The sequence below is a fragment of the Pinus tabuliformis genome, chromosome 2_2 (genome assembly GCF_031772625.1).
Source record: "Pinus tabuliformis cultivar Carrire ecotype Pingquan chromosome 2_2, CPIR1, whole genome shotgun sequence".
In the NCBI taxonomy this organism is placed as follows: Eukaryota; Viridiplantae; Streptophyta; class Pinopsida; order Pinales; family Pinaceae; genus Pinus; species Pinus tabuliformis.
This window is the reverse complement of record NC_142300.1, coordinates 1,104,067,296-1,104,093,573: the sequence shown is the minus strand read 5'-3', so window position 1 is coordinate 1,104,093,573 and position 26,278 is coordinate 1,104,067,296. Positions and strand designations below refer to the sequence as shown.

At 33.1% G+C, this 26,278-nt stretch overlaps 1 protein-coding gene across 1 annotated transcript in view; it reads right to left on the bottom strand.

Annotated features, from left to right (window-relative positions):
- The window catches only part of LOC149197244 (B-box zinc finger protein 25-like), a 34,024-nt gene extending 11,581 nt beyond the window's left edge, over positions 1-22,443 (bottom strand). The window contains exon 1 of the mRNA XM_089405787.1: positions 22,047-22,443. Within this exon, the coding sequence (XP_089261913.1) occupies positions 22,047-22,229 (183 nt within the window). The 5' untranslated portion in view covers positions 22,230-22,443. The remainder of the gene's footprint in view (positions 1-22,046) is intronic.
- Between the last annotated feature and the right edge of the window lie 3,835 nt (positions 22,444-26,278).

Genomic DNA, 26,278 nt, shown 5'->3' with positions numbered 1-26,278 from the left:
GTCGGGATGGTGTTGTCGAGGGCGATAACCTTTTTAGAGTGGGGGAGGATGTTAGGACCTGGAGTTAGCATCGCGACTAACGAGTGCCAAGGACCCACACAGGCGAGAGAGTCGAAAAATAGAACTCGAACGATGGGCGTGTTTAACCGAACTCACATGGGAAAGTTAGAGGGGCACGGCGCAGATAACCGAGGGGTGAGTCATGGGGGGCATGTTTAACCGAAAACATGACAGACGAACATGTGCGCCATAGCGGTGAGCACCTGCCCATCATGAGGAGCGCGACGTGTAGCTAGCATGCAGATGGGCATGCGATTAGGTGTGTGGGCAAAGTGACACGGGCATGCAAACAATTCGGGAAAGGTCGTGCAAGGGCGTCCACCCGAGCAAGTTGGGTCAACCTTGTGAGTTGCACGATCCACACGAGTCAGCTGAACGAAACAGGTCGGGTCGACCGGGTGGAGCAAATGGGTCGGGCTGGAAGGGTGAAACGAATGGACAGTTCGTTTGAGAAATTGCTCGAGCAAACGACCATTATATTGAACAAAGGGAGAATCGTTCAGGCATCAAATCGAGTTTGGAAGGCAAACGAGTCTGAGGTGTTCGAGTAGTTCAGGTGAACCGCAAGGCGTGAGGTGCGGCAGGGCATGTGCCCGCCTAGGCGAGCTGAACGAAAGTCCTAAACGAGTTTTGAAACGAGTTTTTGAACGAGTCCTGAAACAGGTTGTTGAACGAGTTCTGAAATGGGTTTATGAATAAGTGTTGAACAACACGGGTTCTCTAAATGAGTGTTGCACAATTTTTCTTGAACAGATTTTTAAAACAAGTTTTGTTGCACGAAAAGAGTGAGTTACATGACACGAGTGAGTTGCACAATCTAGGTGGTCTGCACAACTTGGGTGATCTATACGACCAAGGATGCATGAGTTGGGTGTGCGTTGAACGACGAGTTGAAGGGCCACCACTGCACGATAGGTAGGGCACATTCAGAAGGATGCACAGTTTGGCAAGGATTGGACAGGCATGTACGATAGGTTGAACAATTGTGTAAACTTTGTAAAAAAGTTGTAAAATTTACAGAAGTTGATTTATTTATAATTGGGGTAGACTTATTTGGGGAGTTGCCCCCTCCCTTCATAAATGTGTGTACATTGTTGTTTACTATTGTTTGATGACATCGCATGTTTACGAAGTAAAATTGAAAAGAAGATAATTAAAATTGAAAGATTGTTAATTATGTTTCATACGTAAGAAGTGAACACTAAACGAAAAATTGCCTAAGTGTTGGAATAGGCATGGTTCGAAAGTCCAAGTAGTGGTGAAACGAAAAGGCTAGTTGATGCTGCATCGTGCTCACGTGTGGATACAAGACCAATAACATAAAATTAAAATTAAAATTCTAAGATTGTTTCTATTGTTCCTAGTCAATTGAGCTTATAAAACAAAACAAACATAGAGTTCTACCTAGAGAGTGCTACATAAATTGAAAGACATTTCCACATTAAAAAATAAATTATTAGCATGAGCATGAGCCCTAAATTCTCTTATTCATGTGAATTATGTGCCTGATCCAACGGCTAAGGATCACAATCGGTGTCTGACGATGAAGGGTTTGTGCTTGTGATTCACTTAGTCAAAAGAGTGACCTTCCTAATAATATTGTCCACTTTTTCCAAGATCTCATCCATACAAATGATAATTTCTTATTAAGTGTTTACCCTGTATGTGAGCACTCTTCCCATGAGAGTTTTTGTGTGCGAGTACATGTTGACAGTCTACATATAAGCAGATGCCCTGGCTCTAGTGGAATTTCGAACATCACGGATCCAATCTCTAGTCTCCCACTCCATGTTTGTGTCTGGGATAAACCTATGAGCTTGTCTAATTTACTCCTCTACATCTGATATTGCTCTCTGGACAACTTTAAGGGTAATATCTTTGTCTCTTTTCATGGCTTCCCTGGCAAAGGATTGAGCATGTGTGCCTCGTAGGGTTAGGGGACTGAAGTCAAGGGAGGGGGAGCCCCGAGTCTACCTCTTTTGCCTCGACGAGAGGGTATGACGAGGCAACACCTCACTGTGATAGTGAAGGGGGAAACAATGGGAGGACCAATATAAGGAAGAAGGGAGCGAACAAGGGTGAACAACAAAAGGCTAGGTGAGGGACGAAGGCACCAAAAAAGGGAATGGAAACAGAGAAATTTGGGCAAGGACAAGAGGGGGAGTTGGTGATAGGACCAACAAACAATGGGGAAGAAACAACAGAAGGGAGAAATTCAAAGAGAAACAAGTTAGAAGTAACATCCCATATATAGAGGACTAGGAGCAAGGATGGAAATCCATAACCAAAATAGCTTATAGAGGGTAGAGAAGTAAACATAAATTATTGCAGATTCGAAACAGGGTTGCAGGGAAAGAGCATGAAAAAGCCAAATTGGAAAAAGAAGGTCTGGCAGAAAGGAGTGACCTGCAAGGATGAGGAGAACCTAGAGCTGTCGAGATGGATGGTGATAATTAGAGCCTTTGTTTGCATGCGCTCCATGAAATGGCGTTGACAATCTAGAGTTGCAGACCATGAATGAATTTTATCATGGATAGTGGATTATAAATAGATTTGAGCTCCTCCTGCCAACCATGTTGTGACCTTATCCTCAATTCTATTCATAATGCTCTTGTCCCTGCCTATATTCTACCATGATTGAAACTCCAGATCCTTGAATGTGCAAACCACCACACCAATATACATTCCCAACTTCTAACACGCTTCCTCTCTTCGCCAACACATACTTACCATCTTTGTATTGTTCCTTGTTGTTGCAAAATGACCATGCAAAGTGCCAAATGGAAGCATCTTGATTCCTTTGGTAGCTCTTCATTAACCTCATCTTTGACATTACTTAGATGGATAAATAAACAACCACCCAGAAATACATCTAATAAATATTAAAATAATATTTTTTATTTATTTATTTAAATACATATTTTTATCTAATAAATATTAGAATAATACTCTTCGAGTATCACAATAATATATTTTTCCTTAAAACTAAAATTTCAACCTCCATTATATATTTTCCCTTAGAACTAAAATTTCAGCATCCATTAAAATGTTCATCTCATACATATTTATCCTTCTCCCCTCTTGCATATGACTAATCATAAGTTTTTTTAATATTTAAGAAATAAACAATAAGTTAGGTTTACTTTTCTACATATAAATATTATTAATTAGTGATATTTGAATTTTAAAATTCATATAAATATTATCAATTTGAATTTTGAAATTTCTCAAAAGAATTAATAAAAATATTTAAGTAATTAGATATTTAATTTATTATTAATAGTAAAGAAATTTATCATAATATAAGTGTTAAATTAATAATAGTGATAGTTACCAATGATTATTATATGTAAATTCACACTGATTAGTTATTTAATCATTCTTATTTAAGAAAAACAACTACATCATTCTTATTAAAAAATCAAATCAATTGAAAAAATCCATTAATAATTAGTTAAAACACAAAACTTCACTTTCCCTAAGTATTAATCTATTCCTATTTTTAGAAAAATACTCATAATCAAATAAAAATAATTTTGATTCATATTCCAAACCAGTCAACAATATCATATATTAAAAAATAAAAACTATTCAGTTATCATTATTTTTTATTTTTAATAATATTCAATAACAAAACCAAAAAAATTATTAAAAATATTTCACATATATACAAAATTATAATTTCGTATGCCCTTGGACTACTTGGATTCAAGTAAGCACCGACTATACTCTTCAAAAATGAAGCACACATGATACAAATTACAATCTTCCGACACATTTAGTCTTAACAAATTACTTTTAACTATTAATGTACCGTACATGTCAGACTATTGACAACACAACATTGACATAAAAACTTACTGCCTAGGATTCAGTGACCAAGTCACATTCATTCACGACACATTCATACCTAATGAGAGCCCATAGCTTTGACTTCTTAGCCTTAACCTTCGTTTATTGAGACAACTCATAGTCATTCTCAAATCCTTAATGGAAGTTAGAGCAAAGATTTATAGGTTAAATCTATAATGTTTATTTTATTTTTTCCATTAATCCAATATTTTTTTCCATACTTATCTTCGAATCAACAAATATGATTCATCTTCAAAATCAAAAAACCAGATAAATACAATGGATGGCAAACCTAAAATGTCGAAGATGTGAGAGATGGTACCCTCCTATCCTATCCATACAACCAAGACTCGTGTACTCGCAATCGTGGTTGTCTCTGTCTATGTCTGTTTTAATTTAAAGATTGGCAGACTGAGGACCATAGCCTTTTCCGTATCTGGCCCTTCCGCACCTACTTTGCATCCTTAAGTGCAACTTCATTGGCGTCTCTGCCTACATCTTCACCATCACAAAACAGCGTAGTCTAACCTTTGGCGTTTTGGTTTTTTCTGCGTATACATTTCTGAGTTGCTTTGTTTGAAATTAGATAGAAATTTAATAGAACGGTAATTTCAGTGTTTAGAAGATTTTTAGAGGTTTGGAATTTATTTATATATTTATAAATATATCATCAAAAATCAATTTTATTTTAAATTATTTTAAATAATAAAAGTTTTCAGTTTTACTTAAAATTATTTGGTCAAATTCTTAAACTGGTCGTTGGGTAGTTCCTAAAACGCCATGGATGGAAAGGATCTGTCATATATGCGAGAATAGGAACATCGAGGATGAAAATCACTTCCTCTTAGAGTGCCCCGCGTACAACCACATTAGATCTCAGTTTCACAATCTTCGTTACAACACTGACCTTGCTAGCCTTTTACAATGTCAAAATTATAGTGAGTTCGGAAGGCTTCTCTCCAACCTTTTTGAGCATAGGAATAAAATCTTAAATCAAATTAAATAATTTGTTTTTAGGTCCGATAGACCAATGTTTGGTCCCAGGGGACGTCAACCATCATCATCATCATCAATAAAAAATAAAATAAAATAATTATTTTACGCGTTACAAATTTATCTTTCTCCCTATTTTTTTTAAATGATAAAAGCTTCCAATTTTACCCAAAATTATTTGATCAAATTCTTAAACAAAAAAAATTATTCTGCAGTTCAAAAATCTTTCCTTCTCCCTAATGACTCTTTCATAATACCAGGCTAGGCCCTCTCAGTTCATTTCAAATTTACTTTTATTTGATATTCATAGGCCCTCTACAATCCTGCCACAATATTATGGTATAAGCCTGTCACAGGGTTGTTTTACATTATCATTGTGTATTTTATTGATGTATAAGATCATCTTTTTCAATAGTTAATTAATATGAAAATGATTATATTTATAAGTTAATTAATAGTCATTCATTTTGGTAATTATCACATTATATGTGGGCTTATATGTTGTTAAGATTTTCTTTGATAACTATACATGAGCAAAGAGTTATATAATGTTTTATCAAAAATTGAGAGCTTTGGGTTAAGAATTGCAAGTCATCTCTTTCAAAGAGATAAGTGAAAATAGAGTTATATTTTTTAAGAGTTATACCAGAGATATGTACTTCATTTTATGTGAACTCTTTGAAGTTATAGAATAAAATTAAGTTACAAATGGTTTTAGAACTCTTTCTTATAAAAAAAAAAGTCTTTTTCTTTCTACAAATTGTTGACCAAAAAACAGGATGTCATCCTTCATAAACCTTTTGTGCAGAATTCTAAAAAACATCCATTAGCCACTATGAAAAATAGAGTTATCATCAATTATATATATATATATTTCTATTTCTATTAACCCGAGTGAATTTTTTTAAAAATGGATTAAATGAAGTCAAGCAAGTCCCAATAAATCCATGAAGCAATGGCATTTATAATTGGATCGTAATATGCCAATCCAATAAGTATAGTGGAAGATAATATTTTCACATTTCTACCTCAAGCCTTACCTTGCAAAATAAGCTATTTCTCAATGATTTTAAGAGCTTATTCTTACCTTGCAAAATTAGCTATTTCTCAATGATTTTAAGAGCTGATTCTTGGGTCAACAAGCACATAAAATTTTGAGAAAAAAAAAATTAAAAACATGTTTCGATGTCATCTCTAAATGATATAGTGATTTTCCATTCAGATAGTAAAAAGACAGTAGAAAAAAAATACAAGCAAGAAAAACAAGTAGAATCACATTGATGGAAATTCATGTAACACTTGTTACTCTTTTGAGTAGTACTGCAATCATCTTGTTGTTATCGTACACACACAATAACACTTGGTAAAATTACTCTTTAGTAGTTGAGTAGTCTGGCTAAGGACATGATTGAGCCTCCTTCATTAGTGTTCTTTGAGATATTGGATCAAGTACTGGTATTGGACCCCACATGCAAATTATAGGGATATAGCCCTTGATACTCCCTTATTCTCAAGACTATATAACATTTTTCAATGAGCTCACCCATGGTGGAGCCTTATAAACCACCTCATACCATAACCCCAAACAATTTGATTGCCTTCTTTATTATCAACAAGTTAGATACATTGGATTCTCAATATACACAAATACAAAAGAACGAAAGTGATTGGGATTAGAAGTTGGTGAAGAAATTGGCACTTAGGCTAGATCAAGGTACAGGACAACAAGAACCCTAGTATACACAACACATTGAGCCACACTAGGAGAAACTTCTAACTTGTGACTATTTAGCCACCCACATCACTCTTTGGCTCCTTGTAACCTTAAACCAATGGATAATAACATATCACACCATTTTCCTACGCTGTCACTAAACAATTTTATGGTTCTACCCAACAAGATGGGCCACCTAGATGGAACATGACTTGTCCCTCCATGGCATTATTAATGAGATGATAAAACTTGAAATGGGCGTCTTGTACCTAGATCCAAAAATTATGATGGAAATGATGAGAATGTATAAAGAACCCTATGGAAGCTACATCACCTAGAGTTAGTGTATTAAAACTATCCATGCATGTTTTAAGAGCAATAGTCATTATTTTAGGGTGACTTACCATGTTACACCAAATAAGATTAACCACAACTTTTGTTGCAGCCTTTGAACTATTCATGAAAAAAACTTAACATACTCTTTCTGCAAAAAACGCTTCATTAGTGGTCTCAAGGAGGAGTTTCAAGAACAATTCAAAATGCATTATCTAGCTATATGGTTTGAAGTATCTTAGAGGACTCTAGAAGCAGAGATGTTGATCATTGCATAAATTAAAAACCCCTCCTTCATTGCTTGCACTTGACCTCCCAAAATTAATTCCACAAGAATAACCCATACTCATTCCTTGAGAATACAAAGGTCGTCTCCAACAAAAGGTTATTGACCCCTATTGAAAGTTTATATTAATCATTACCTCGTGTTCATCATTACATGAATCTCCCATTGCTTTCCAAATATGAGCTTGGGCCTGGGTGCACGATCTTCCCTGGGGACCACATCGACCCCTTCCTTGGTGTCTATGCATGCATTTTCGGGGCATAATGTCCAAGAGGGAGTAGCAACAAAGATTATAGCTGAAATTTAAACACCATTTATGACTGTGAATAGAATCATAATTTAACCTTGACAAACTATCCCATAAGAAGAAGAGTGTCCCAAACAATCTCTCCTAACAGAGTTCACCACAAATTGAGGGTCAAGAGATAAACGGGGACCAACTAGGATGCTAGGATAAAAAGAACAAAGTCTCTCCCAACAAAAAGAAATGTTAGATACAACCAAAGACTACAAGCACCAAACGTAAATTGATAACTGTAGAGAGGATAAAGAGTAATCTAATAAGCCCAAAATTTATCGTCCACCTTGGTTGCAAATGAGGAGACCTCGAAGTAGTAACCAATCTCTTTAAGAAGGTCAATTTTGAAGGGCAGTATTGTTTCACTTGAAGCTTGCTGGTAAAAATGGTTCCTCTCCTAACTCGACAACTTCAATGGTCAACCCTTATATTTACCTAAACCTAAACACCCCTAACTAGCACATAACCAACAAAATCCTAATCTTTCCCCAACGTAAGATCAATAGCAAACAAAATCATGCTAACAAAAACTAACAAGATAAACACCGAGGAAATGTGATTATTCCTGCAAGCAATCCCCCTCTCACTACCAGGTCTGGAATATTGCACCTGCAGCAAGGCATTTCCAAAACTGTACCTTATTACCCTTTGGTCAAACATGCAATCAAGTTTAAGTCTCTTCTTATTAAAAACTTAGCAATTCAACTCCACAATTATGCATGTGTGTGGTTGGCCATGCCACCCCTTAAATGACTTATGGGGTAGTGGGTTGGTGAGGTCACCTTCCCACCTCTAGATGATTGGTGGGCTCTACCTTCCCACCTCTTGACATCCACGGGTATAATTTTTGGTTCTTGATTATTATTATTAAAAAACAAAACTACTTTAAAATAATTTATTGATAATCTTTCAAAAAACTTATATTGATAATCTTTAAAGGAACTTATTTGGATTTGTGATAAATGCTTCTTAATTTTAATTTATTAATCTAACTTTAACAAAAAGTAATATTAATAAACTAGTAAAAATAAAATTATATTTTTTTTTTTTTCCGAAGGTGGTAAAACCTATCAACTCAGGTGTCAAACCAACAGTGAGGACAGCCATCTCTGGCTGCGATCCTCGAATGCTGGGTTTGACTCATCACTGTTAAATAGGAAAACCACGCCACCTGGCATAACCCTGCTGGTGGTCCGTAATCGGGAGCAGGCTCTCACTCCTGCCAGATGCCTCTGGGTCTTGGGCCGTTAACCTGTTTCCTTACGTCCGAGGAAGACGAGCTCTTAGCCAAGCAGAAGCAGTTTTACGGCATACTCTAGGCCGAAAAAATAAAATTATATTAACCGCATTATATTTTTAAATAAAAAATATATAAATAATTATTTTATTTTTATATATAATAAATTAAATCATCCAATATATTGCATTGCTTAATCGAACTTCAAATACACTGTCAAACACATTTTTATTATCGTAAATACAAAAATCTTTTCACGGATTTTCCTTTTTTCCTTTTCTGCCAAAACTTACACTAAATATCAATAATGTTTTTAAACCAAAATTTAAACTCACTCACTTCATTGTGTATCACATAAATGGTAAAACATAAAATTAAAATATACAACATTCCTAAATAATCTGATCGAATTTATTTTCTTTCTTTTAATATAATTAACATATATCCTTCTCCGAAAAATGATAATAAACCAATAAACAAAAAATCATTATATATAGGTAATAAAATTAATATAACCTTTAAAATTCACCAAAAAAAAAATAATATAAATTCTAAAACTCACAAAATTTTACTCAGAACAAAATTACAATTCCGAAGCATGCAACTTCTAATTTTACCAATATTTTTTTTAATAGAAATAGATTCAACAATATCACGTGGATGTGTTGTGCGCCTCCTATCTTTGTCTACACAGACAAAACTTGTGGGCACCCTTCCCGTGCCCGTCTTTGTCTTATATCTGTTTTAATTTAATGTTATGGTAGACTGAGCATCATACTTTTTGGCAAGAACTAAAGAAATTGTCATAGAGTATTAAATGTTTGTTTAACTGTAAGCTCGATAGCGCGATAACGCACCGTCATTATTTTTTATTTATCTAGTCACCGCAGGCGTGTGTGTTATCAGGTTATCGAGCTTGCAGCTAAGCGGGCATTTAATGCCCTATGGCAGGCTCGTTAGCTCTTGCCATACTTTTTGGTGTCTGGTCCCTTTGCCCAACTAGTTTGCAGTTACTGTTGTCCTTTCATAAGCATGCATATTTACAAGGGCCGTAGTCTATTTATTAGGTTTTTTTTTTGGTATTTTTTCAAATCAAAATTGCTCAAAAAGTAATAGGTTGGAATCACAAGTTTAATAGAGTTATAAACAAATTTGAATTATGTATTCTATACAATTTTAATAATCTAAAAATATTCAACATATTAATTTCTATCAAAACCCTAATTTAAATATCAAAAATAAAAATTTTAACCTAATTAATTTTACCAGATTTTAGCTATAAAAACCTCCCAAAAAAATCTAATAATTAGACAAAACTCTATCCTCCCACGTTGACCAATAATAGTTCATTTCCAACATTTCTCTGGCCTCTCTCCGTTCGTTTAATCTGAAGAATTTTTGACCTGAAATTAATAAATGTGGGATGAAAATCCTGGCGTCGCTTATATGTATTATGTTCTGTGGGCCTCGTGCTAGTTATATGTATCATGTCAATAATTATTGCAAAGTCCCAAAGTCCCACTGAAAGAGTAGCATGGCCACAGCATGGCCCTGGGCAGAGATTGCTTTCCGTATCACATTAATGCTCCTCTTTTTATATTTTCCTGGACCTTTAAAATGTTTTAACTATATAATATAAAAGAGTGAAATTCATAGTATAAATAAATTTAATAATATATTATAAATAACGGTATATATTAATATGTTGATAATAAAGAGTATATATTATATAGCTGTCGTTTAATTTATTGGTTTTTTTTGTCTCGTATATCATGGAATTTGTTAAAATAAATTAATTACTTTTGTATATCATGGAAATTTGTTAAAATAAATAAATTATTTTTTTATTAGGGTTGGTTAAATTTAAAGAGTCAGTGAATTAAGTGACAGAAGATTTTTAGTGTGTGGTTGCATGTCAAAATATTTTAGGGGAGTCGTTAGTTGAAAAGGTTAAATACCCTTCACCTGGTTTATTGTAAAAATCAAGTTTTGTGTGATGAATAAAAGAACTGTGGCAGTGTGTTTCGGGTGAATTTTGTTTTAGCTTCTCTGCCTTTCCAACAAATTAACATAAAAAAAATCACAACATAGGTAGTGCCCACAAATAAAAAAAATCAATAAAATTAAATCAAATTTTTTTTTAAATTACATTATAAATTTGTCAAACAATTAAAAACACGCCAATTTCACACTTTGTTAGTACATAAAACCGTGAAGTTTCTGTTTTCGCACTTTGTTAGTACATAAAACCGGGCAGTTCTAGTTTAACTAAAATTCGTGAAAATTCGGAACGAGCCCAGACTGTAAATAACACAGTCAACGAAGGCATGCGGGTTGTCGTTTTTTTTAAGTACACCGAAATCAAAGTAACGTAGGTCCCGCGGTTTATTGAAGCCATATGCGTGCGTTGACTTGTTATTTTTCGAAGGTGACGTGAAGTGCTTCATAACAAGCACATGGGATTTTCATTACCATTATAAAGTCTAGATATCACTTCATTACCATTATAAAGTCTATATATCACTTTATAACGTGTTGCCTTGTCGTTATAAAGCGTGCGTTTTTTTATAAAGATTTTTTAATATATAATTATTAAAAAAAAAAATACAAGTTTTATATATAATTTATTTAATGATTTCTATATGTAAAAAAATAAAAGAGATAATAAGAGTGTTTTTTCTGAGATTCGTGAAGTTTATAAAAAGAGAAATTTAGGGTTTTTAAGGAAAGATTGTTTTTTTAAATTTCCAGTCTCAATTCTCATTGTTTATATGGAAAGATTATGATGTGTGGGTCATTAAGATGGTGACAATGTTGGAGGCTCATGATGTTCGGGATTATGTCCAGCTTGGGTTTTCAGAACCTAAGGATGAAGTAGCAGAACGAGCTCTCAATAATATAGAGAGGAAACAATGGAAGAAAGACAAGAAGAAGAATGCACAAGGGTTGCAGCGTATCCAACATGGACTAGACCGAGTAGTGTTCTAGAAGATTATGATCACGTCTTCAGCAAAAGTAGCATGGGATAATTTGGAGACAAACTATACATGTATGGTCAAAGTCCATATTGTTAATTTGCACAATACTATGAGAGATTTTGAAAGTCCGCAGATGAAGGAGACAGAGGACATCGATTCTTTTATGAATCAGGTCATAACTGTCGTTAATTAGTTAAAGATTTATGGTGAAGATATTAAAGATCAGATAGTGGTTGAGAAAGTCCTTAAATTTTTGTCTACCAAATTTGATGTTGTGGTAGCAGCCATAGAAGAAGCTAAAGATTTGGCATCATTAACAATTGATGAGTTGATGGGATCACTTCTATTGCATGAGGCAAGGATAGACAAAAATGAGGATTCCACTTTATAGACCTCTTTCAAAAGTCAGGTTTCTATTTCAAGAAACAGAGGTCGAGGTAGAAGTAGATTGAGAGGCAGAGGACGAAGCAGAAGATATGGTGGTAAGAGAGATGGTCGAGAAGAGCATGACCATGAAAGTGGAAGCAACTACAAAAGCTTCAACAATAATCAAAGAGTTGACAAATCAAAGGTGAGATGTTATTATTGCATAAATTTGGTCACTATGTGCGTGATTGTAAGAAGAAGATAGTTGATCAAGGGAACCAAAGAGCTAATGTAACTACATAGAGTACTAACTCCATGTTCCTAGCTTGCCATACCATACATGAACCTCTTGTTAGTGTGTGACTATTAGACAGTGGTTGTAGTAACTACATGACAGGCAACAAGAATTTGGTTGCAAATTTCAATCAATATGTGAAAACAAAGGTAAAGTTTGGGACTGACAAGGCTATGGAAGTAGATGGCAAAGGAGTGGTCAACATTCTAACCAAGCAAGGGGAGCTAAAGACAATCTCAGAGGTATATTATGTTCCTAGTCTCAAACATAATTTGATAAGAGTTGGTCAATTGACACAGAAAGGATACAAAGTTATCTTTCGAGGTCAAGAATGTGTTATATATGACAAGCCTCCAAGAAAGTAGCTGATAGCGAAGGTGTAGATGACGATGAACAAACTCTCTCCTCTAATTATGAATTACAATGCTCAGGTCAGTTCTTTTACAGTTGCATGTTCTGATGATTATTGGTTATGGCACTTTAGTTTTGGACACTTGCACTTTTCTAGTTTAAGGTTGTTGCAACAGAAATAGATGGTCAGAGGATTACCTCCCATCAAAGAACGTGCTATTACTTGTGAGTGTTGCATCTTGGGAAAGCAACACCGTGAAAGTTTTCCAAAGGGTGTTGTATACAAAGCAAAACAATCTCTTGAGTTAGTGCATACAGACTTGTGTGGACCTATGAGGACAGAGTCGATTGGTGGAAGTTGTTACTTCCTCACTTTCATTGATGATTATAGCAGAAAGACTTGGGTTTACTTCTTGAAGCAGTAGTCTGGAACTTTTGCAAAGTTCAAAGAATTCAAAGCCTTAGCAGATAACCAAAGTGATCGACAAATCAAGGTATTGAGGTTAGATCGTGGTGGAGAATATGACTCATAGGCATTCCATGATTACTGCAAACAACATGGAATCAGAAGATAATTTACAACTAGGTACACACCGCAGCAAAATGGTGTAGCAAAGAGAAAGAACAAGACAATTATGAACATAGTAAGAAGCATGTTGAAAAGCAGAAACTTGTCTAATGAGTATTGGGCAGAAGCAGTTGCATGTGCTATTTATGTGATCAACAAATCTCCTACAAAGAGTGTGATGAACAAAATACTAGAACAAGCGTGGTCAGGTATGTCTTGCAGGGTATCTCATCTCAGAGTATTTGGATGTGCAGCTTATGCACATGTGCCTAAAGAGAGAAGAGACAAATTGGATTATAAAAGTGAAAAATGCATATTTACTGGTTATAGTGAGCAATAAAAAGCTTACAAATTGTATAACCTTGTCACAAAGAAGACCATAATTAGCAAAGATGTTATGTTCAAAAAGCAAGAGTCGTGGAATGGTAGTATAGACAAAACAGTTGATGCACAAGTGCCACTGATGGAAGAATATCATGTAGCAAAAAAGGAGCAACGAGAATCACAAGTGAAGACACCAAATAGAGGCACACTAACAAGGTCTCCAAGATTTTCAGAACAACATGGATCTTCAAGCAAATCAACAAACCAGAATTCTCCTAACAGTCAATCAGGTGATGAATCGAGCAATGGTAAGAGAAAAAAGAGAAATCTGAAAGATATTTATGATGATTTGGATGTTACTTCAAATTTTTCATTGTTGTCATTCCAACCTTCTTCGTTTGAAGAAGCAATCAAAGATGAAAATTGGGTGCAAGCCACGGCTGAAGAAATTGAAGCTATTGAAAAGAATGATACATGGGATTTGATTGATTTACCAAAGGACAAAAATCAAATTGGTGTGAAGTGGGTGTACAAGACAAAGTTGAATGAGAAAGGTGAAATTGACATATTTAAAGCAATACTTGTAACAAAAGGATTCTCAGAGCAACCATGAATAGACTTGAGAAACGTTTGCTTTGGTAACCAAATTGGATACTATAGGAGCAGTTCTAGCCACAACAACTCAGAACAAGTGGCAAATATATCAAATGGATGTGAAATCAGCCTCCTTGAATGGAATTCTAGAAGAAGGAATTTATGTGCAACAGCCTTCAGGTTATGAAGTTGAAGGTAGTGAAGATAAAGTTTACAGGCTGAAGAAAGCGCTCTATGGACTGAAGCAAGCACCTAGAGCTTGTTATAGTAGAATTGATAATTACATGATCAAGAATGGTTTCTGTAGAAGCAACATTGAGCCTACCTTGTACAAAAAGGTAAATGAGCATGGACAAATTTTGATTGTTTCCTTATATGTTGATGACATGATTTTTCAAGGTGATTTTTGAGTTAGATGAATTTAAAGTAGCCATGATGAAAGAATTTGAAATGATAGATCTTGGTTTCATGAAATATTTTTTTGGCATAGAAGTTGAGCAATATAAACAAGGAATTTTTATTTCTCAAAATAAATATGCCAAAGATTTGTTGAAAAGATTCAGGATGGAAAATTGCAAACCTGTCCCTACATCAGTTGCAACATGTACAAAGTTAAGCAAGGATGATGAAGGAACATATGTCAATCCAACTCTACTCAAAAGATTGGTTGGCAGCCTCATGTATCTTACAACTACAAGACCAGATATCATGCAAAGAGTGAGTTTGATTTCCATATTTATGGAGACTCCAAAAGACACACATTGGAGTGTAGGAAAAAGAATTATGAGATACATAGTAAGAACTAGAGATTGTGACATAATGTATGCAAGCAAAGAAAAGAAGGATTTGATTGAGTACACAGAAAGTGATTTTGGAGGAAGTTTGGAGGGTGGGAAGAGCAATTCTGGTTTTGTGTTCCATCTTGGTTCAAGTGTGATTTCATGGGCATCTAAAAACATCCCATTGTGACACTTCCGTTAGCAAAAGTAGAATATGTAGCAGCAACATCAGTAGCATGTCAAAAAGTCTGGTTAAAAAGAGTATTTGATGGACTCAAGTAGAAACAACAAAGATCAACAACAATATATTGTGACAACACCTCAGCGATTGCACTATCCAAGAATAGTGCATTTCATCAGAAGAGCAAGCATATTGATACTAGATATCACTTTATTAGAAAACTTGTGAGCAATGGAGAAGTTCACTTGAAGCCTTGTAAATTTAGTGATCAATTGGCTGATATTTACCAAGTCATTAGCAAAAGATGTGCTTGAATTTCATAGAAGAAACTTGGGTGTTGTAAGCCTAGCTGAGACATAGACCAACAACCATGTTTGAGTTGTAATGAGTCATGTTTTAGTTTAGCAGTCGTAATTAAAAGGGAGTGTTAAAATAAACTAATTACCCCCGCATGAGGAGTTGGCTAAACTTAAAGAGTTAGTTAACTGAGTGTTGAGTGTTAAGTGTTGGAGTGTTGAGTCAAGTCGGCTTAAGCGATAGACGATTTTTAGTGTGTGGTTGCATGTCAAGATATTTTAGGCGAGTCGCTAGTCCAAAAGGGACGATTTTTAGTGTGTGGTTGCATGTCAAGATATTTTAGGCGAGTCGCTAGTCCTTTCGTGTGATCAATAGAAGAGCGGCACCTCGTGTGTTTTGGGTGAATTTGTATTTTAACTTTTTTGCCCTTTCAACAAAATTTAGGCTAGATTTTGATAAAATCTAGGGGGGATTTTGGTAAATCCATGGTATAGTTATCAAATTTTAAGATTATAGGTTTTTGATAGTGCTAAATCCATTTCCATCATCAAAAACATGATTCAAACACTGCCATTGTAAGATTTCTTGAATTTTCTTGCCCAAAAACCACTTTTGACCATCCAGCAAATTCCTCCGCCTCATATTTTAAAATTAAAATTTAGTTTGAAATCTGTTATAAGATTTATTTAAAATTAAAATCTAATTTGCAGAGCTTATATAAGCTTTTTGGCCTTGTTAAGCTTGTGGACTTTTACATCACAATCCGTGAATCAAGTAACTTTGTCTCCACAACATGTGACCGAAGCAGCTGCCTCGACTAACTTCTAGGTCACGTCCATATATTCACTTAAAGCTTTTCAGACTTAGAACCAAATTAACCCATTGAAACGAGCTCGTTGATAAAAAAATATTGACATGGGAGTGCGAGTTCACAACGTGAAACTAATAGACTGCGCAGATACAGTGAATACCGGAGCGTAAAATCTCCAGGATCTGAGAGATGGTACAGTACAGAAACAGATAATCAAATATCTTGAATATGTCGAAGGACAACTGTGCTAGTAAAAGTCAGCAATCAATATTTACTGTGTTATTGTCTTATTAATGCGGGATGTATATTTCTACCATTGGGTAATATACTTATATACTGGTTTAAATTTAAACATATATAGGCTTGCTCTCATTAATATGTCAATAACACAGTAAATACTCAAAGAAGTACCTATTTTCACATGGAAAGGCTAACCAGGAATCCTATCCACACAACCAGGACATGTGGGCTCCCAGTCGTGGCTGTCTTTGTCTATATCGATTCTTTTTATTTGCAGATCGAGGACCATAATATTCTCCGTACCTGGCCCTTCTGCACTTACTTTTGCTGCTTAAGTTCAATTTCATTGATGTCTCTTCGTACACCTTCACAATCACGAATCTATCCTCTTCGCTCTGCGCAATATTGGCTCTTTCATGGCATTGTACCGGACTCTATCAGTTCATCAAATTTGTTTTTTATTTGGACTTTCTGCGGGATGCGCAATCCTGCCATAGCAGAAATGACCGTATGTAGAGGTTGTTTCACATTAGCAGTCCTTCCATGTACGTTTACTTGGGACGTATGTTTCCTTAGGCGTTGGCTAGGGATTTTACAAAAAAATTATTGCCAGAATCTTCTATAAAAAATTAAGATAATAGTGTTTGATTTTTTTTAATGACCGAAAAGTGTTTGAATTTTTTTTGAAGGGTGGAAATAGAATCAGCGTCCTCAGGAATTTTGTGAGCATTCAAAATCTTGAAGTTTAATAGTAGTAATTTGTTATAATCTTTCTAGAATTTTCATTATTTTTGTTTAATCTGCATCATTAGAGTGCCCCAAGGTGCTAATACATTTATGCATTGAAAATTGTATTTTAAACAACAAAAAATCTTAAAACTGTATTTTTGAATTTTAGTGAATTCTGATGAAAAAAATTATTTTGTCTATAAGTTAGACTAAGCATATATATATATATATATATATATATATATTCTTAAAAAGAAATATGGAGAAGAAATTTAATAATAAATATTTTATATAATTAAGTTCTTCCACCGTGTTTTACAATAAAAAAATCTAGATTTATTCTAGATTAAAAATAATTTTAGAATTTTCTACCATTATTGGGAGATTTATTCTAGATTAAAAATAAGTCTAAAACTTTCTAAATTATTAAAAATAATTACCATGTTTTAATAATTACTCTTAATTAAAAAAACATGGTGAATGCTTCAACTTCTACAACACACTAGATTTCGTCCCAAACTTCAAATATCTTACCAATGGCTTTGTGAACATATTAGTGATTTCCAAAATTTTAAATATGCATCCTTCTTGTTAAAAAACAATAGCTTGTATTTATGTGCTTACTCTTTTGGTAAAAAACGTGATTTTTCTTTCATCTCCTTGGGGAAGATATCACAAAATATTCTTCATAACAAACTATTTCCCAAGTTGTTATAGTCTATTCCATTCTACAATGCCCTGCTTCTTGTATGTTTATGAAATTACACTTAAATCAAGATAAAATATATATTTTGAAGTACTATTTCTATAGCCATCAAAAACTTATTTTTAATGTTTTAGTCTACAATACTATATTTTGATGTTCTTGCGATGTATCTCAAAATTATTTTGTCAATTCATTTTTTTAGGGTTTTTTATAAGTTTGGAAATCAAATGAACTATACACATAACATTTTCTCTAGTAATAGTGAGAAACATGACATTGCCAACTACTCTAATTTTTTAAACAATATAGAATCTACATCTAAGCTTTTATCTTCTTTGCTGAGACATAAATCATTTCATCAATATATAAATAAAAAATTAGAATTCATCCTTACTAATTAACCTTCTACTCCTACTAAATTCATAGCTAATCAAATAAGATTCTATCCTATTATCACAACTTTTTTTAAACTTGAGTTTTGTAATGGAAACTTTATTTGATGTTTTATTTAATATATTGCTAAACCTTGATTTGGTTCCTTATCTTATACCTGAATTAAATATTATGATAGTTGATTTGATAGTTGAATCACCCAACTACCAAAAATTGTGGGAAGAAATGGGGTGGTATTGCGATGCTCCATGAATATTCTTTATGGACCCATTCTCGAGACTTTCTATTGACCATGTAGGTAAAAGAGGGACCCAAAAAAATTATAAGTTGGGATTGCATGTATATTTGAGCAAAGGATAATAGTAAGTAATGGAGGGGTCATTTGAGAGAAAGAGATAAAGAAGTTTGTGCTAGTGAAGTAATGGAATCTATGAGTAGAAAATTGAACTAGGCATTGAGCAAAAAGTGTGACTATGATCCAAGACGAGAGAGAACCCTCTAAGTCACAACAAACTTAAGTGTGTAAACTTAGTTAAATTAGATATAGAAAAGAATGTGAAAACCTTTAGTCTAAGCTAGATTCCAAAAAAATTGTTGGTCTTAATTTAGCACTTAAGAAATTAAGAAAAGGCAAGGACTAAGGCACACTAGATTAGCCAAGGATGCTATTTATGTTGTGAAGGCTCATAGTGGTAGTACTGTGAATGTTAATAGGACCAAGATCAATGATTGAAAGGTTAAAGTCTATTTCCTATATGTAAATGAGAGTTGCCTTCATGTCCATTACCCAAATTTCAATCTGACTTTCCTATATGTAAAGGAGAGTTGCCTTCATGTCCTTTACCCAAATTTCAATATGAGAGAAGCTTTTTCTTAAAGCATCTAACCTGACTTGGAGATAGAAAACTACAAGAAATTTGTAGTGTAGTTGTGCCTAGGATTGTGTGGAAAGTAGTTCTCCCTAATGTATAAGTGTACAAAATTATCTATGTTAATAAAATGATATTATTGTTCAATATTTATGACAAGGTACCATAAAATTTTAATTTGAAGTATGAATTGCTGAACTTATGGATTTTTCAATTTCTCTAAAATTCTAATATATTATAAAAATAAAATATATTTGCTTAATATTTTACATTAACAAATATGTAAAAAAGTAAAATTAAAACTTAATTAATACAAAATCAACAATAAAAATGTTTATTATAATACTTTAAATATAGAATATTTTAAATTGATTAATTTATTTTTTAATTACAAAAATTCTGATCAATTAATCACTATCCATATTTAATTTTTCTAGAATTTTATTGTATAATAATAATCATTATTATTATTAATTAATATTCATTACGAAAAAATGTTTATATATATAAAACATCTCATTAGTAATTTATACGTCTCATTAATAATTTATATTAAAAAAATCTTTCGGTCATATCACATCTTTCACTGTCAAAAAGATGCTTCTGAATTTTAAAATCACCCATGGAGGAAAAAAAAATTAATTTTAAAATAATACCAAATCACCCAATTTATATATATTTTTAATGACTTATACTGAAACAATCTATCACGGTCAAAAAGATATTTCTGAATTTTAAAATCACCTATGAAAAAAATCCTAAATTTTAAAATAATACCAAATCACCCAATTTCTACCATAATTATGACAAAAAAATACTCAAATACTTTTTAATTACAATTTAACTTTTTTTATTAAATAACTTTGAGGATTTTCATATTATTATTATTAGTGTTATAAAAAATTACTGCTATATTCATAGTTATTTCTTAAGATATGAATAAGTTCTGTCACAATTTGCATAGCAAACACTTTTCACATAGCAAACACTTTCACTGTCAAAAAGATGCTTCAGAATTTTAAAATCACCTATGAAAAAAAACCTTAATTTAAAATAATACCAAATCACCGGATTTCTACCATAATTATGACCCAAAAAAAATACTCAAATACTTTCTAAAAATAATATATATAATTTTTTTTACAATTTAATTTTTTTTATTAAATAACTTTGAGGGTTTTCTAATTTTATTTACAATTTTTTTTTTTTTATTAAATAACTTTGAGGGTTTTCATTATTATTAGTGTTATTAAAATTTACTAATATATTAATAATTATTTCCGAGGAAATGAATAGGTTCTGTCACAATTTACATAACCTGTAAAACACAACGGACTGTAGCACAGAAACATCCATTCACTTGACTTTTAATCAAAATTTAAACGAAGTCACTCAATGCACAAAATCAGTCACTGAATGCGTTGTTCTATACACACAGCACATGCACAGTAGGTTTTTCTCAAAACAAAGATCACAAAGAAAAATTTAACATTCCTAACTATTTTGTTTTCAAATATAATTAATATGGCTAGTTCGCTGAATGACGATACTAAATAAATAAATAAACCCTTCGATAAAACTTTATAGGTATATTTCACAAAAAAATTCGTATAAACCCTGACTTGCACCGAGCTTTTCTGAGAACAAAATTAAAATGTAAAACTGCGCAGCAGTCAATTTCTGAGAATAAAATTAAAATGTAAAACTGCGCAGCAGTCAATTTTACCATAACTGTTTTTTTTTGTGTAACGCTGCAAAACTAATAAATTTTAATGTTATAATACTAATAAATTTTAATGTTTTATAATGGTTAAAGATTTTGTGAATAGCACTTTGTTATAATACTAATAAATTTTAATGTTTTATAATATTTATAATGGTTAAAGATTTTGTGAATAGCACTTTGTAATATGTGTTGTCTCTCTAAAGTTTTTGATAGTGATTCCATTTATTATCATTATCAAGATTCAAAGTCTTTTTGGTTTTTGATGATGAATAAAATTACTATGGAAAAAATTGGATTAATCACACATATTATACAGTGTTATTCAGAAAATCTCTAATAATATAATTAATTGTGGAAATCTCTAATTACTAACATCTATGATATTAAATTATTAATTTATGTTTTGTTAATAGTATTAAGTTTTTAACTTAAAATTTTGTGATCCATAATAATTATAATAACATTTTTCAGAAAAAATCATTACTATGTTACAAATTATTATGTAAATTATGAAATTCAAAATTTAAATACTCTATATAAACAAAACCTAAAAAACAAGAAGTGAGAACAAAATTAAAATGTAAAACTGAGCAGCAGTCAATTTTACCATAACTGGTTAAAGATTTTCAGAATAGCACTTTGTAATATGTGTTCTCTCTAAAGTTTCTGATGGCGACTCCATCCATCATCATTATCAGGAATCAAAGTCTTTTTGGTCCCTGATGATGAATAGAATCACCATGGAAAACGTTGGATTAATCACACATATTATACAGTGCTATTCAGAAAATCTCCAACAATATAATTAACTGTGGAAATCTCTAATTACTAACATTTATGATATTAAATTATTAATTTATGTTTTGTTAATAGTATATAAATTTTTGAACTTAGAATTTTGTGATCCATAATAATTATAATAACATTTTTCAGAAAAAAATCATTATTATCTTACAAATTATTACGTAAATTATGAAACTCAAAATTTAAATACTCTATATAAACAAAACCTAGAAAACAACTCAAAAAAATTATGAAATTCAAAGTTTAAATACTCTATATGTACCTGGCAAATGTCGCAGCGAGAGAGCTTTGGAGAAGTTTCGAGAAGAGGCAATCTCTTGTGTTTGCTGGCAAGCTTGTTGGCCTTGTGGACTTTTATATCACATTCCCTGCACAGAGCAGCCTCGTCTGCAGAACATATCACTGAAGCAGTTGCCTGCTCGCAGGCATCGCACTTGATCCTCATGGTAAGACTCAATACTCCTCACCATTCATTGACAAATCTTACTAAAGAAAACAGAGTTCGCAGCAAGAATCTCTGAGAAGTGGGTATTCCGGAGACGAAATTCTCGGTGGCTCGGGAAAAGGGTAAGAACCTAGAGCATCAAATCCGTTGAAGCTATACAGCTGTCAGTAGTAGTAGAAGTCTCGAGCCACACAAACTCTATGAAACGCCTAGAGGCTAAAATTATTAAGATATTACTGCACTCCTCCGAACTTATCTATACAACCAAAACTTGTGGACTCCCTTCTACTGCCTGTCTCTGTCTGTATCTGTTCTAATTTAATGTTCTGCCAGACTGGGCACCAGATTTTTTCATATCTGGGCCTTCTGCCCAGCTGGTTTCCTATCTTGAATTTAAATTTGTTTGGTGTCTCTTCATGCACACTACATCTACATCCCAATCCTCCCACTTGACTAATAATGCCTCATTTCCAATATTTTCCTGGCCTTTCTCCGTTCAGATTAAGATTTATTTTCAATTTGAAGCTAATAAATATTAAATCCTCACCGCGCCTATTGCTGTTGTGTGGGCCTTGCGGTTGTTACATGTATGATGTCAAAAATAATTGCAAGTCTGGTTGAAATAGTACCCTGGCCCTATGTCTACAATCTAAAGATGGTCTGTTTTACACCAGTTAGGAATTGCCACCATGGTTAAAAGTGCTTGAAATCTGGACAAAAATATTTGAAGATATTTTGCATGAATTATGTTTTTGATGACGAAAAGAGATTCAGTATCATCAAAAATTGAGCTGGCACTCAAAATTTGGAAGTTTGACCGCTGTAACATGGAATTACAAAAATCTCTGCTAGATTTTTGTAAGTCCGGCACCATCAAAAATCTAGCTGGCACTCAAAATTTGGAAGTTTGACAGCTGTAACATGGATTTACAAAAATCTCTGTCAGATTTTATCAGTCCAGTTACACTACACCACAGCTTTTCTTTTTTGAATAAATTTCTCATTGCTCTTTTTTTTTTTTTCTCTTTCTTTTCCTTTTTAATTTTTTGAATAAATATCTCATTGCTTTTTTTCCTTTTAAAGCAATCTAGTTAGACTACCGCTTTTCTTTTTTGAATAAATATCTAACCGCTTTTCTTTTTTGAATAAATATCTAACTGCTTTTTTTTTTTAAGGTAAAATTTTTAGTTGATTTAAACTTTTATATTTTGGTAGTTTTTTGATATAATTTTAGTGAAATATTGTTAATTTCATAAACTTATAAGTTTAAGTTATGATATTTACAAAAAAAATTGAAATATTAAATTTATTTACACATCTAATAATAAAATTTAAGCAAGCTAAAACAATAATTTTCCTCTAATTAAAAACCAAAAAACTAAAGCATAAAAAAATAGATTATTTTTTCTATTTTTATAATTTTTTTTTTATATAGTTTATTTTCTTCACAAATAATTTTCATCTTTTTCAAAAAAAATAAAATTATAAAAACTAAATAACACACCAACCAAGTAATTTAATTTATAATATTTTCTCCTATAAATATATAACTTATGTTAAAACCAACTAATTTAATTTATAATTTTTTCAATATATGTCTTTTAATGATTTGTACTCAAAACCCGCTAAATTGTTTTCTTACGCATGGCTAAATTGTTTTCTTACGCATGGTTATCCTTCTTTACACGTGACAAGTTAACTGCCTAATACAAATACAAATGCTTTAATAAAGCATTAAAAGCCAAAAGAATAAAATATTTTTTAACAAATATATTCAATGTCTACGAATTTAAAAAATAAATTGTACGCTTTCATAGGTTCATATCATCAATTAACTTATTTCAAATTTCAAGTTTGATGGGTTTTTTTAATAAGTTGGTAAAGTGAATGAAAGAAAGGTTGATTTTATATGAATATTTAATTAAAATTTGGGGTTTAGGTTTTAGAGTTTAAGCATTTTTTTATTATAGGTGAAGTGGTTTTTTCTAACCAATAAGACTTAGCTTGGTTATTAAAAAAAAATATTATTGTTACACAGTAATTTGTCACCATTGGTCATCGTCCCTGTTACCCCTTTCCCGTACTTTGGAGGACTCATTCCGGGACCTGTGAGCAGTGACATAACTTAAAAACACTTGCATTATGTTCCCCTGAGTATGGACTTCATGTGCCCTGAAGACACCTCCTGCAAAATATCCCTGAAAAGTGCCCTTTTTCCATTAGCGCGGGTCCACAATGTATTACCCGCGCCAATCAATGAGGTCCTCAAAAGAGGGTGCGACCATTGGCGCTCTGTCTTAGAATAACACCCGCGCCAACCAAGTTTGGAAAAGATTTTTAACAAACGCGCGCCCAGATGTTTTTTCCCTTCAAGTCATGGAGTCTTTTGAGGATAAAGCTCATCTTCTAGATGTCGAGAGTCATCATCTATCCTTGACATCTATCCACAGTGGCTTTTTGGAGATAATGCCAATCCATAATGGGTGTTCTGAAACACGGCCAGGCAGCCTTCGAAACGCTATTGCTTTGCATTAGCGGAGTAGATCAACGCCACTTCAGTCAATCTCCGGCTTGGTTTACGAACCGAACAACTTGGAGTTTGTCTTGCACTTTGGTTTTCTCTTGTTTGCTTGCGTAAATAAGCTTTCTGGGTCAGTTTTTAAGTTATTTCTTGCTTCCTAGTCTGCCTGGATACTGTCGATCAGACCCTAAACTGCTTGCTTTTATTTTTAAGCTAGCAAATTTGATTAGCGCGACTTCTTCATGTGCCCTGAAGACACCTCCTGCAAAATATCCCTGAAAAGTGCCCTTTTTCCATTAGCGTGGGTCCACAATGTATTACCCACGCCAATCAATGAGGTCCTCAAAAGAGGGTGCGACCATTGGCGCTCTGTCTTAGAATAACACCCGCGTCAACCAAGTTTGGAAAATATTTTTAACAAACGCGCGCCCAGATGTTTTTTCCCTTCAAGTCATGGAGTCTTTTGAGGATAAAGCTCATCTTCTAGATGTCGAGAGTCATCATCTATCCTTGACATCTATCCACAGTGGCTTTTTAGAGATAATGCCAATCCATAATGGGTGTCCTGATGCATTGTATCTTCCTCCCCTTCTCCATCTATAAAAGTATGTCCTCATGCATTTGACAAGCTAGTTTTGGAGTGATGCTAGTTGTGATAACGCTTGTCGTGAGTGATAGTAAGAGTCTTTTTTGACTAGTTTTGAGTCTTTTTCTGGCAAATTATTAATTTGATTTCCTTTGATCATTACTTGGAGGTTTGTCTCGATCTTTTCACAATTTTGCATCTTTTTGCTTTTGTTTTTGCAAAAAAAATTTCCCCCCTCATTCGCCGGGGGGGGGGGGCTAAATTGTGTATGAGTGTTAATCGCCTTTGAGTGTTTTTAGTTTATGATCTTTGGAACTCTCACCCATTTTTCTTGGTTTGCACTTGATTGGTTCTTAGATTACAATAGAATCATCGTGTGTTTGAGAATTCTCTTGCATAGATCACACTTGCATAATTAGAATTCTCATTTTCAGGATATGAATGAAAAGTGTGCATAGATTACATTTGCATACTTTGGGTGTTTGCCAGTTTCTGTTTCGGTCTTCTCTTGATCCAGTCAACTGTTTGGATACTCTTTTGCATCTGTTTGGTGGTTGTTGAAGCTTGTTTTGGGGTTATTCGAGCAATTTAGTTCTTTTTGCTTGATTTCCATATGGCTTCGTTTTGATTTCCATATGGCTCATTGAGATTTTGGAGTTTTTCTTGGTTTGAAGGATTGCCTTTCTTTTCAAAGACTTGATTGTGTCCATTGAGTGAAATTTTCTTTTTTGCTCTCTGTTATCATATCTCTCAAAATTTACTTAGTGCATTTTGCCAATAAAAGAAAAACAAACAATCTCTTTTGCGTTATATTAGTTAATGGAAATTAAAGTTTTTCGTTGTTGTTAGTGATTAACGACTTTAAAGAAAAGTTTCTTTTATTGCCATTAGCTGCACTAGAGTTATCATTGTTTGTTGTATGATCGTTTTGTTCGATTGAAA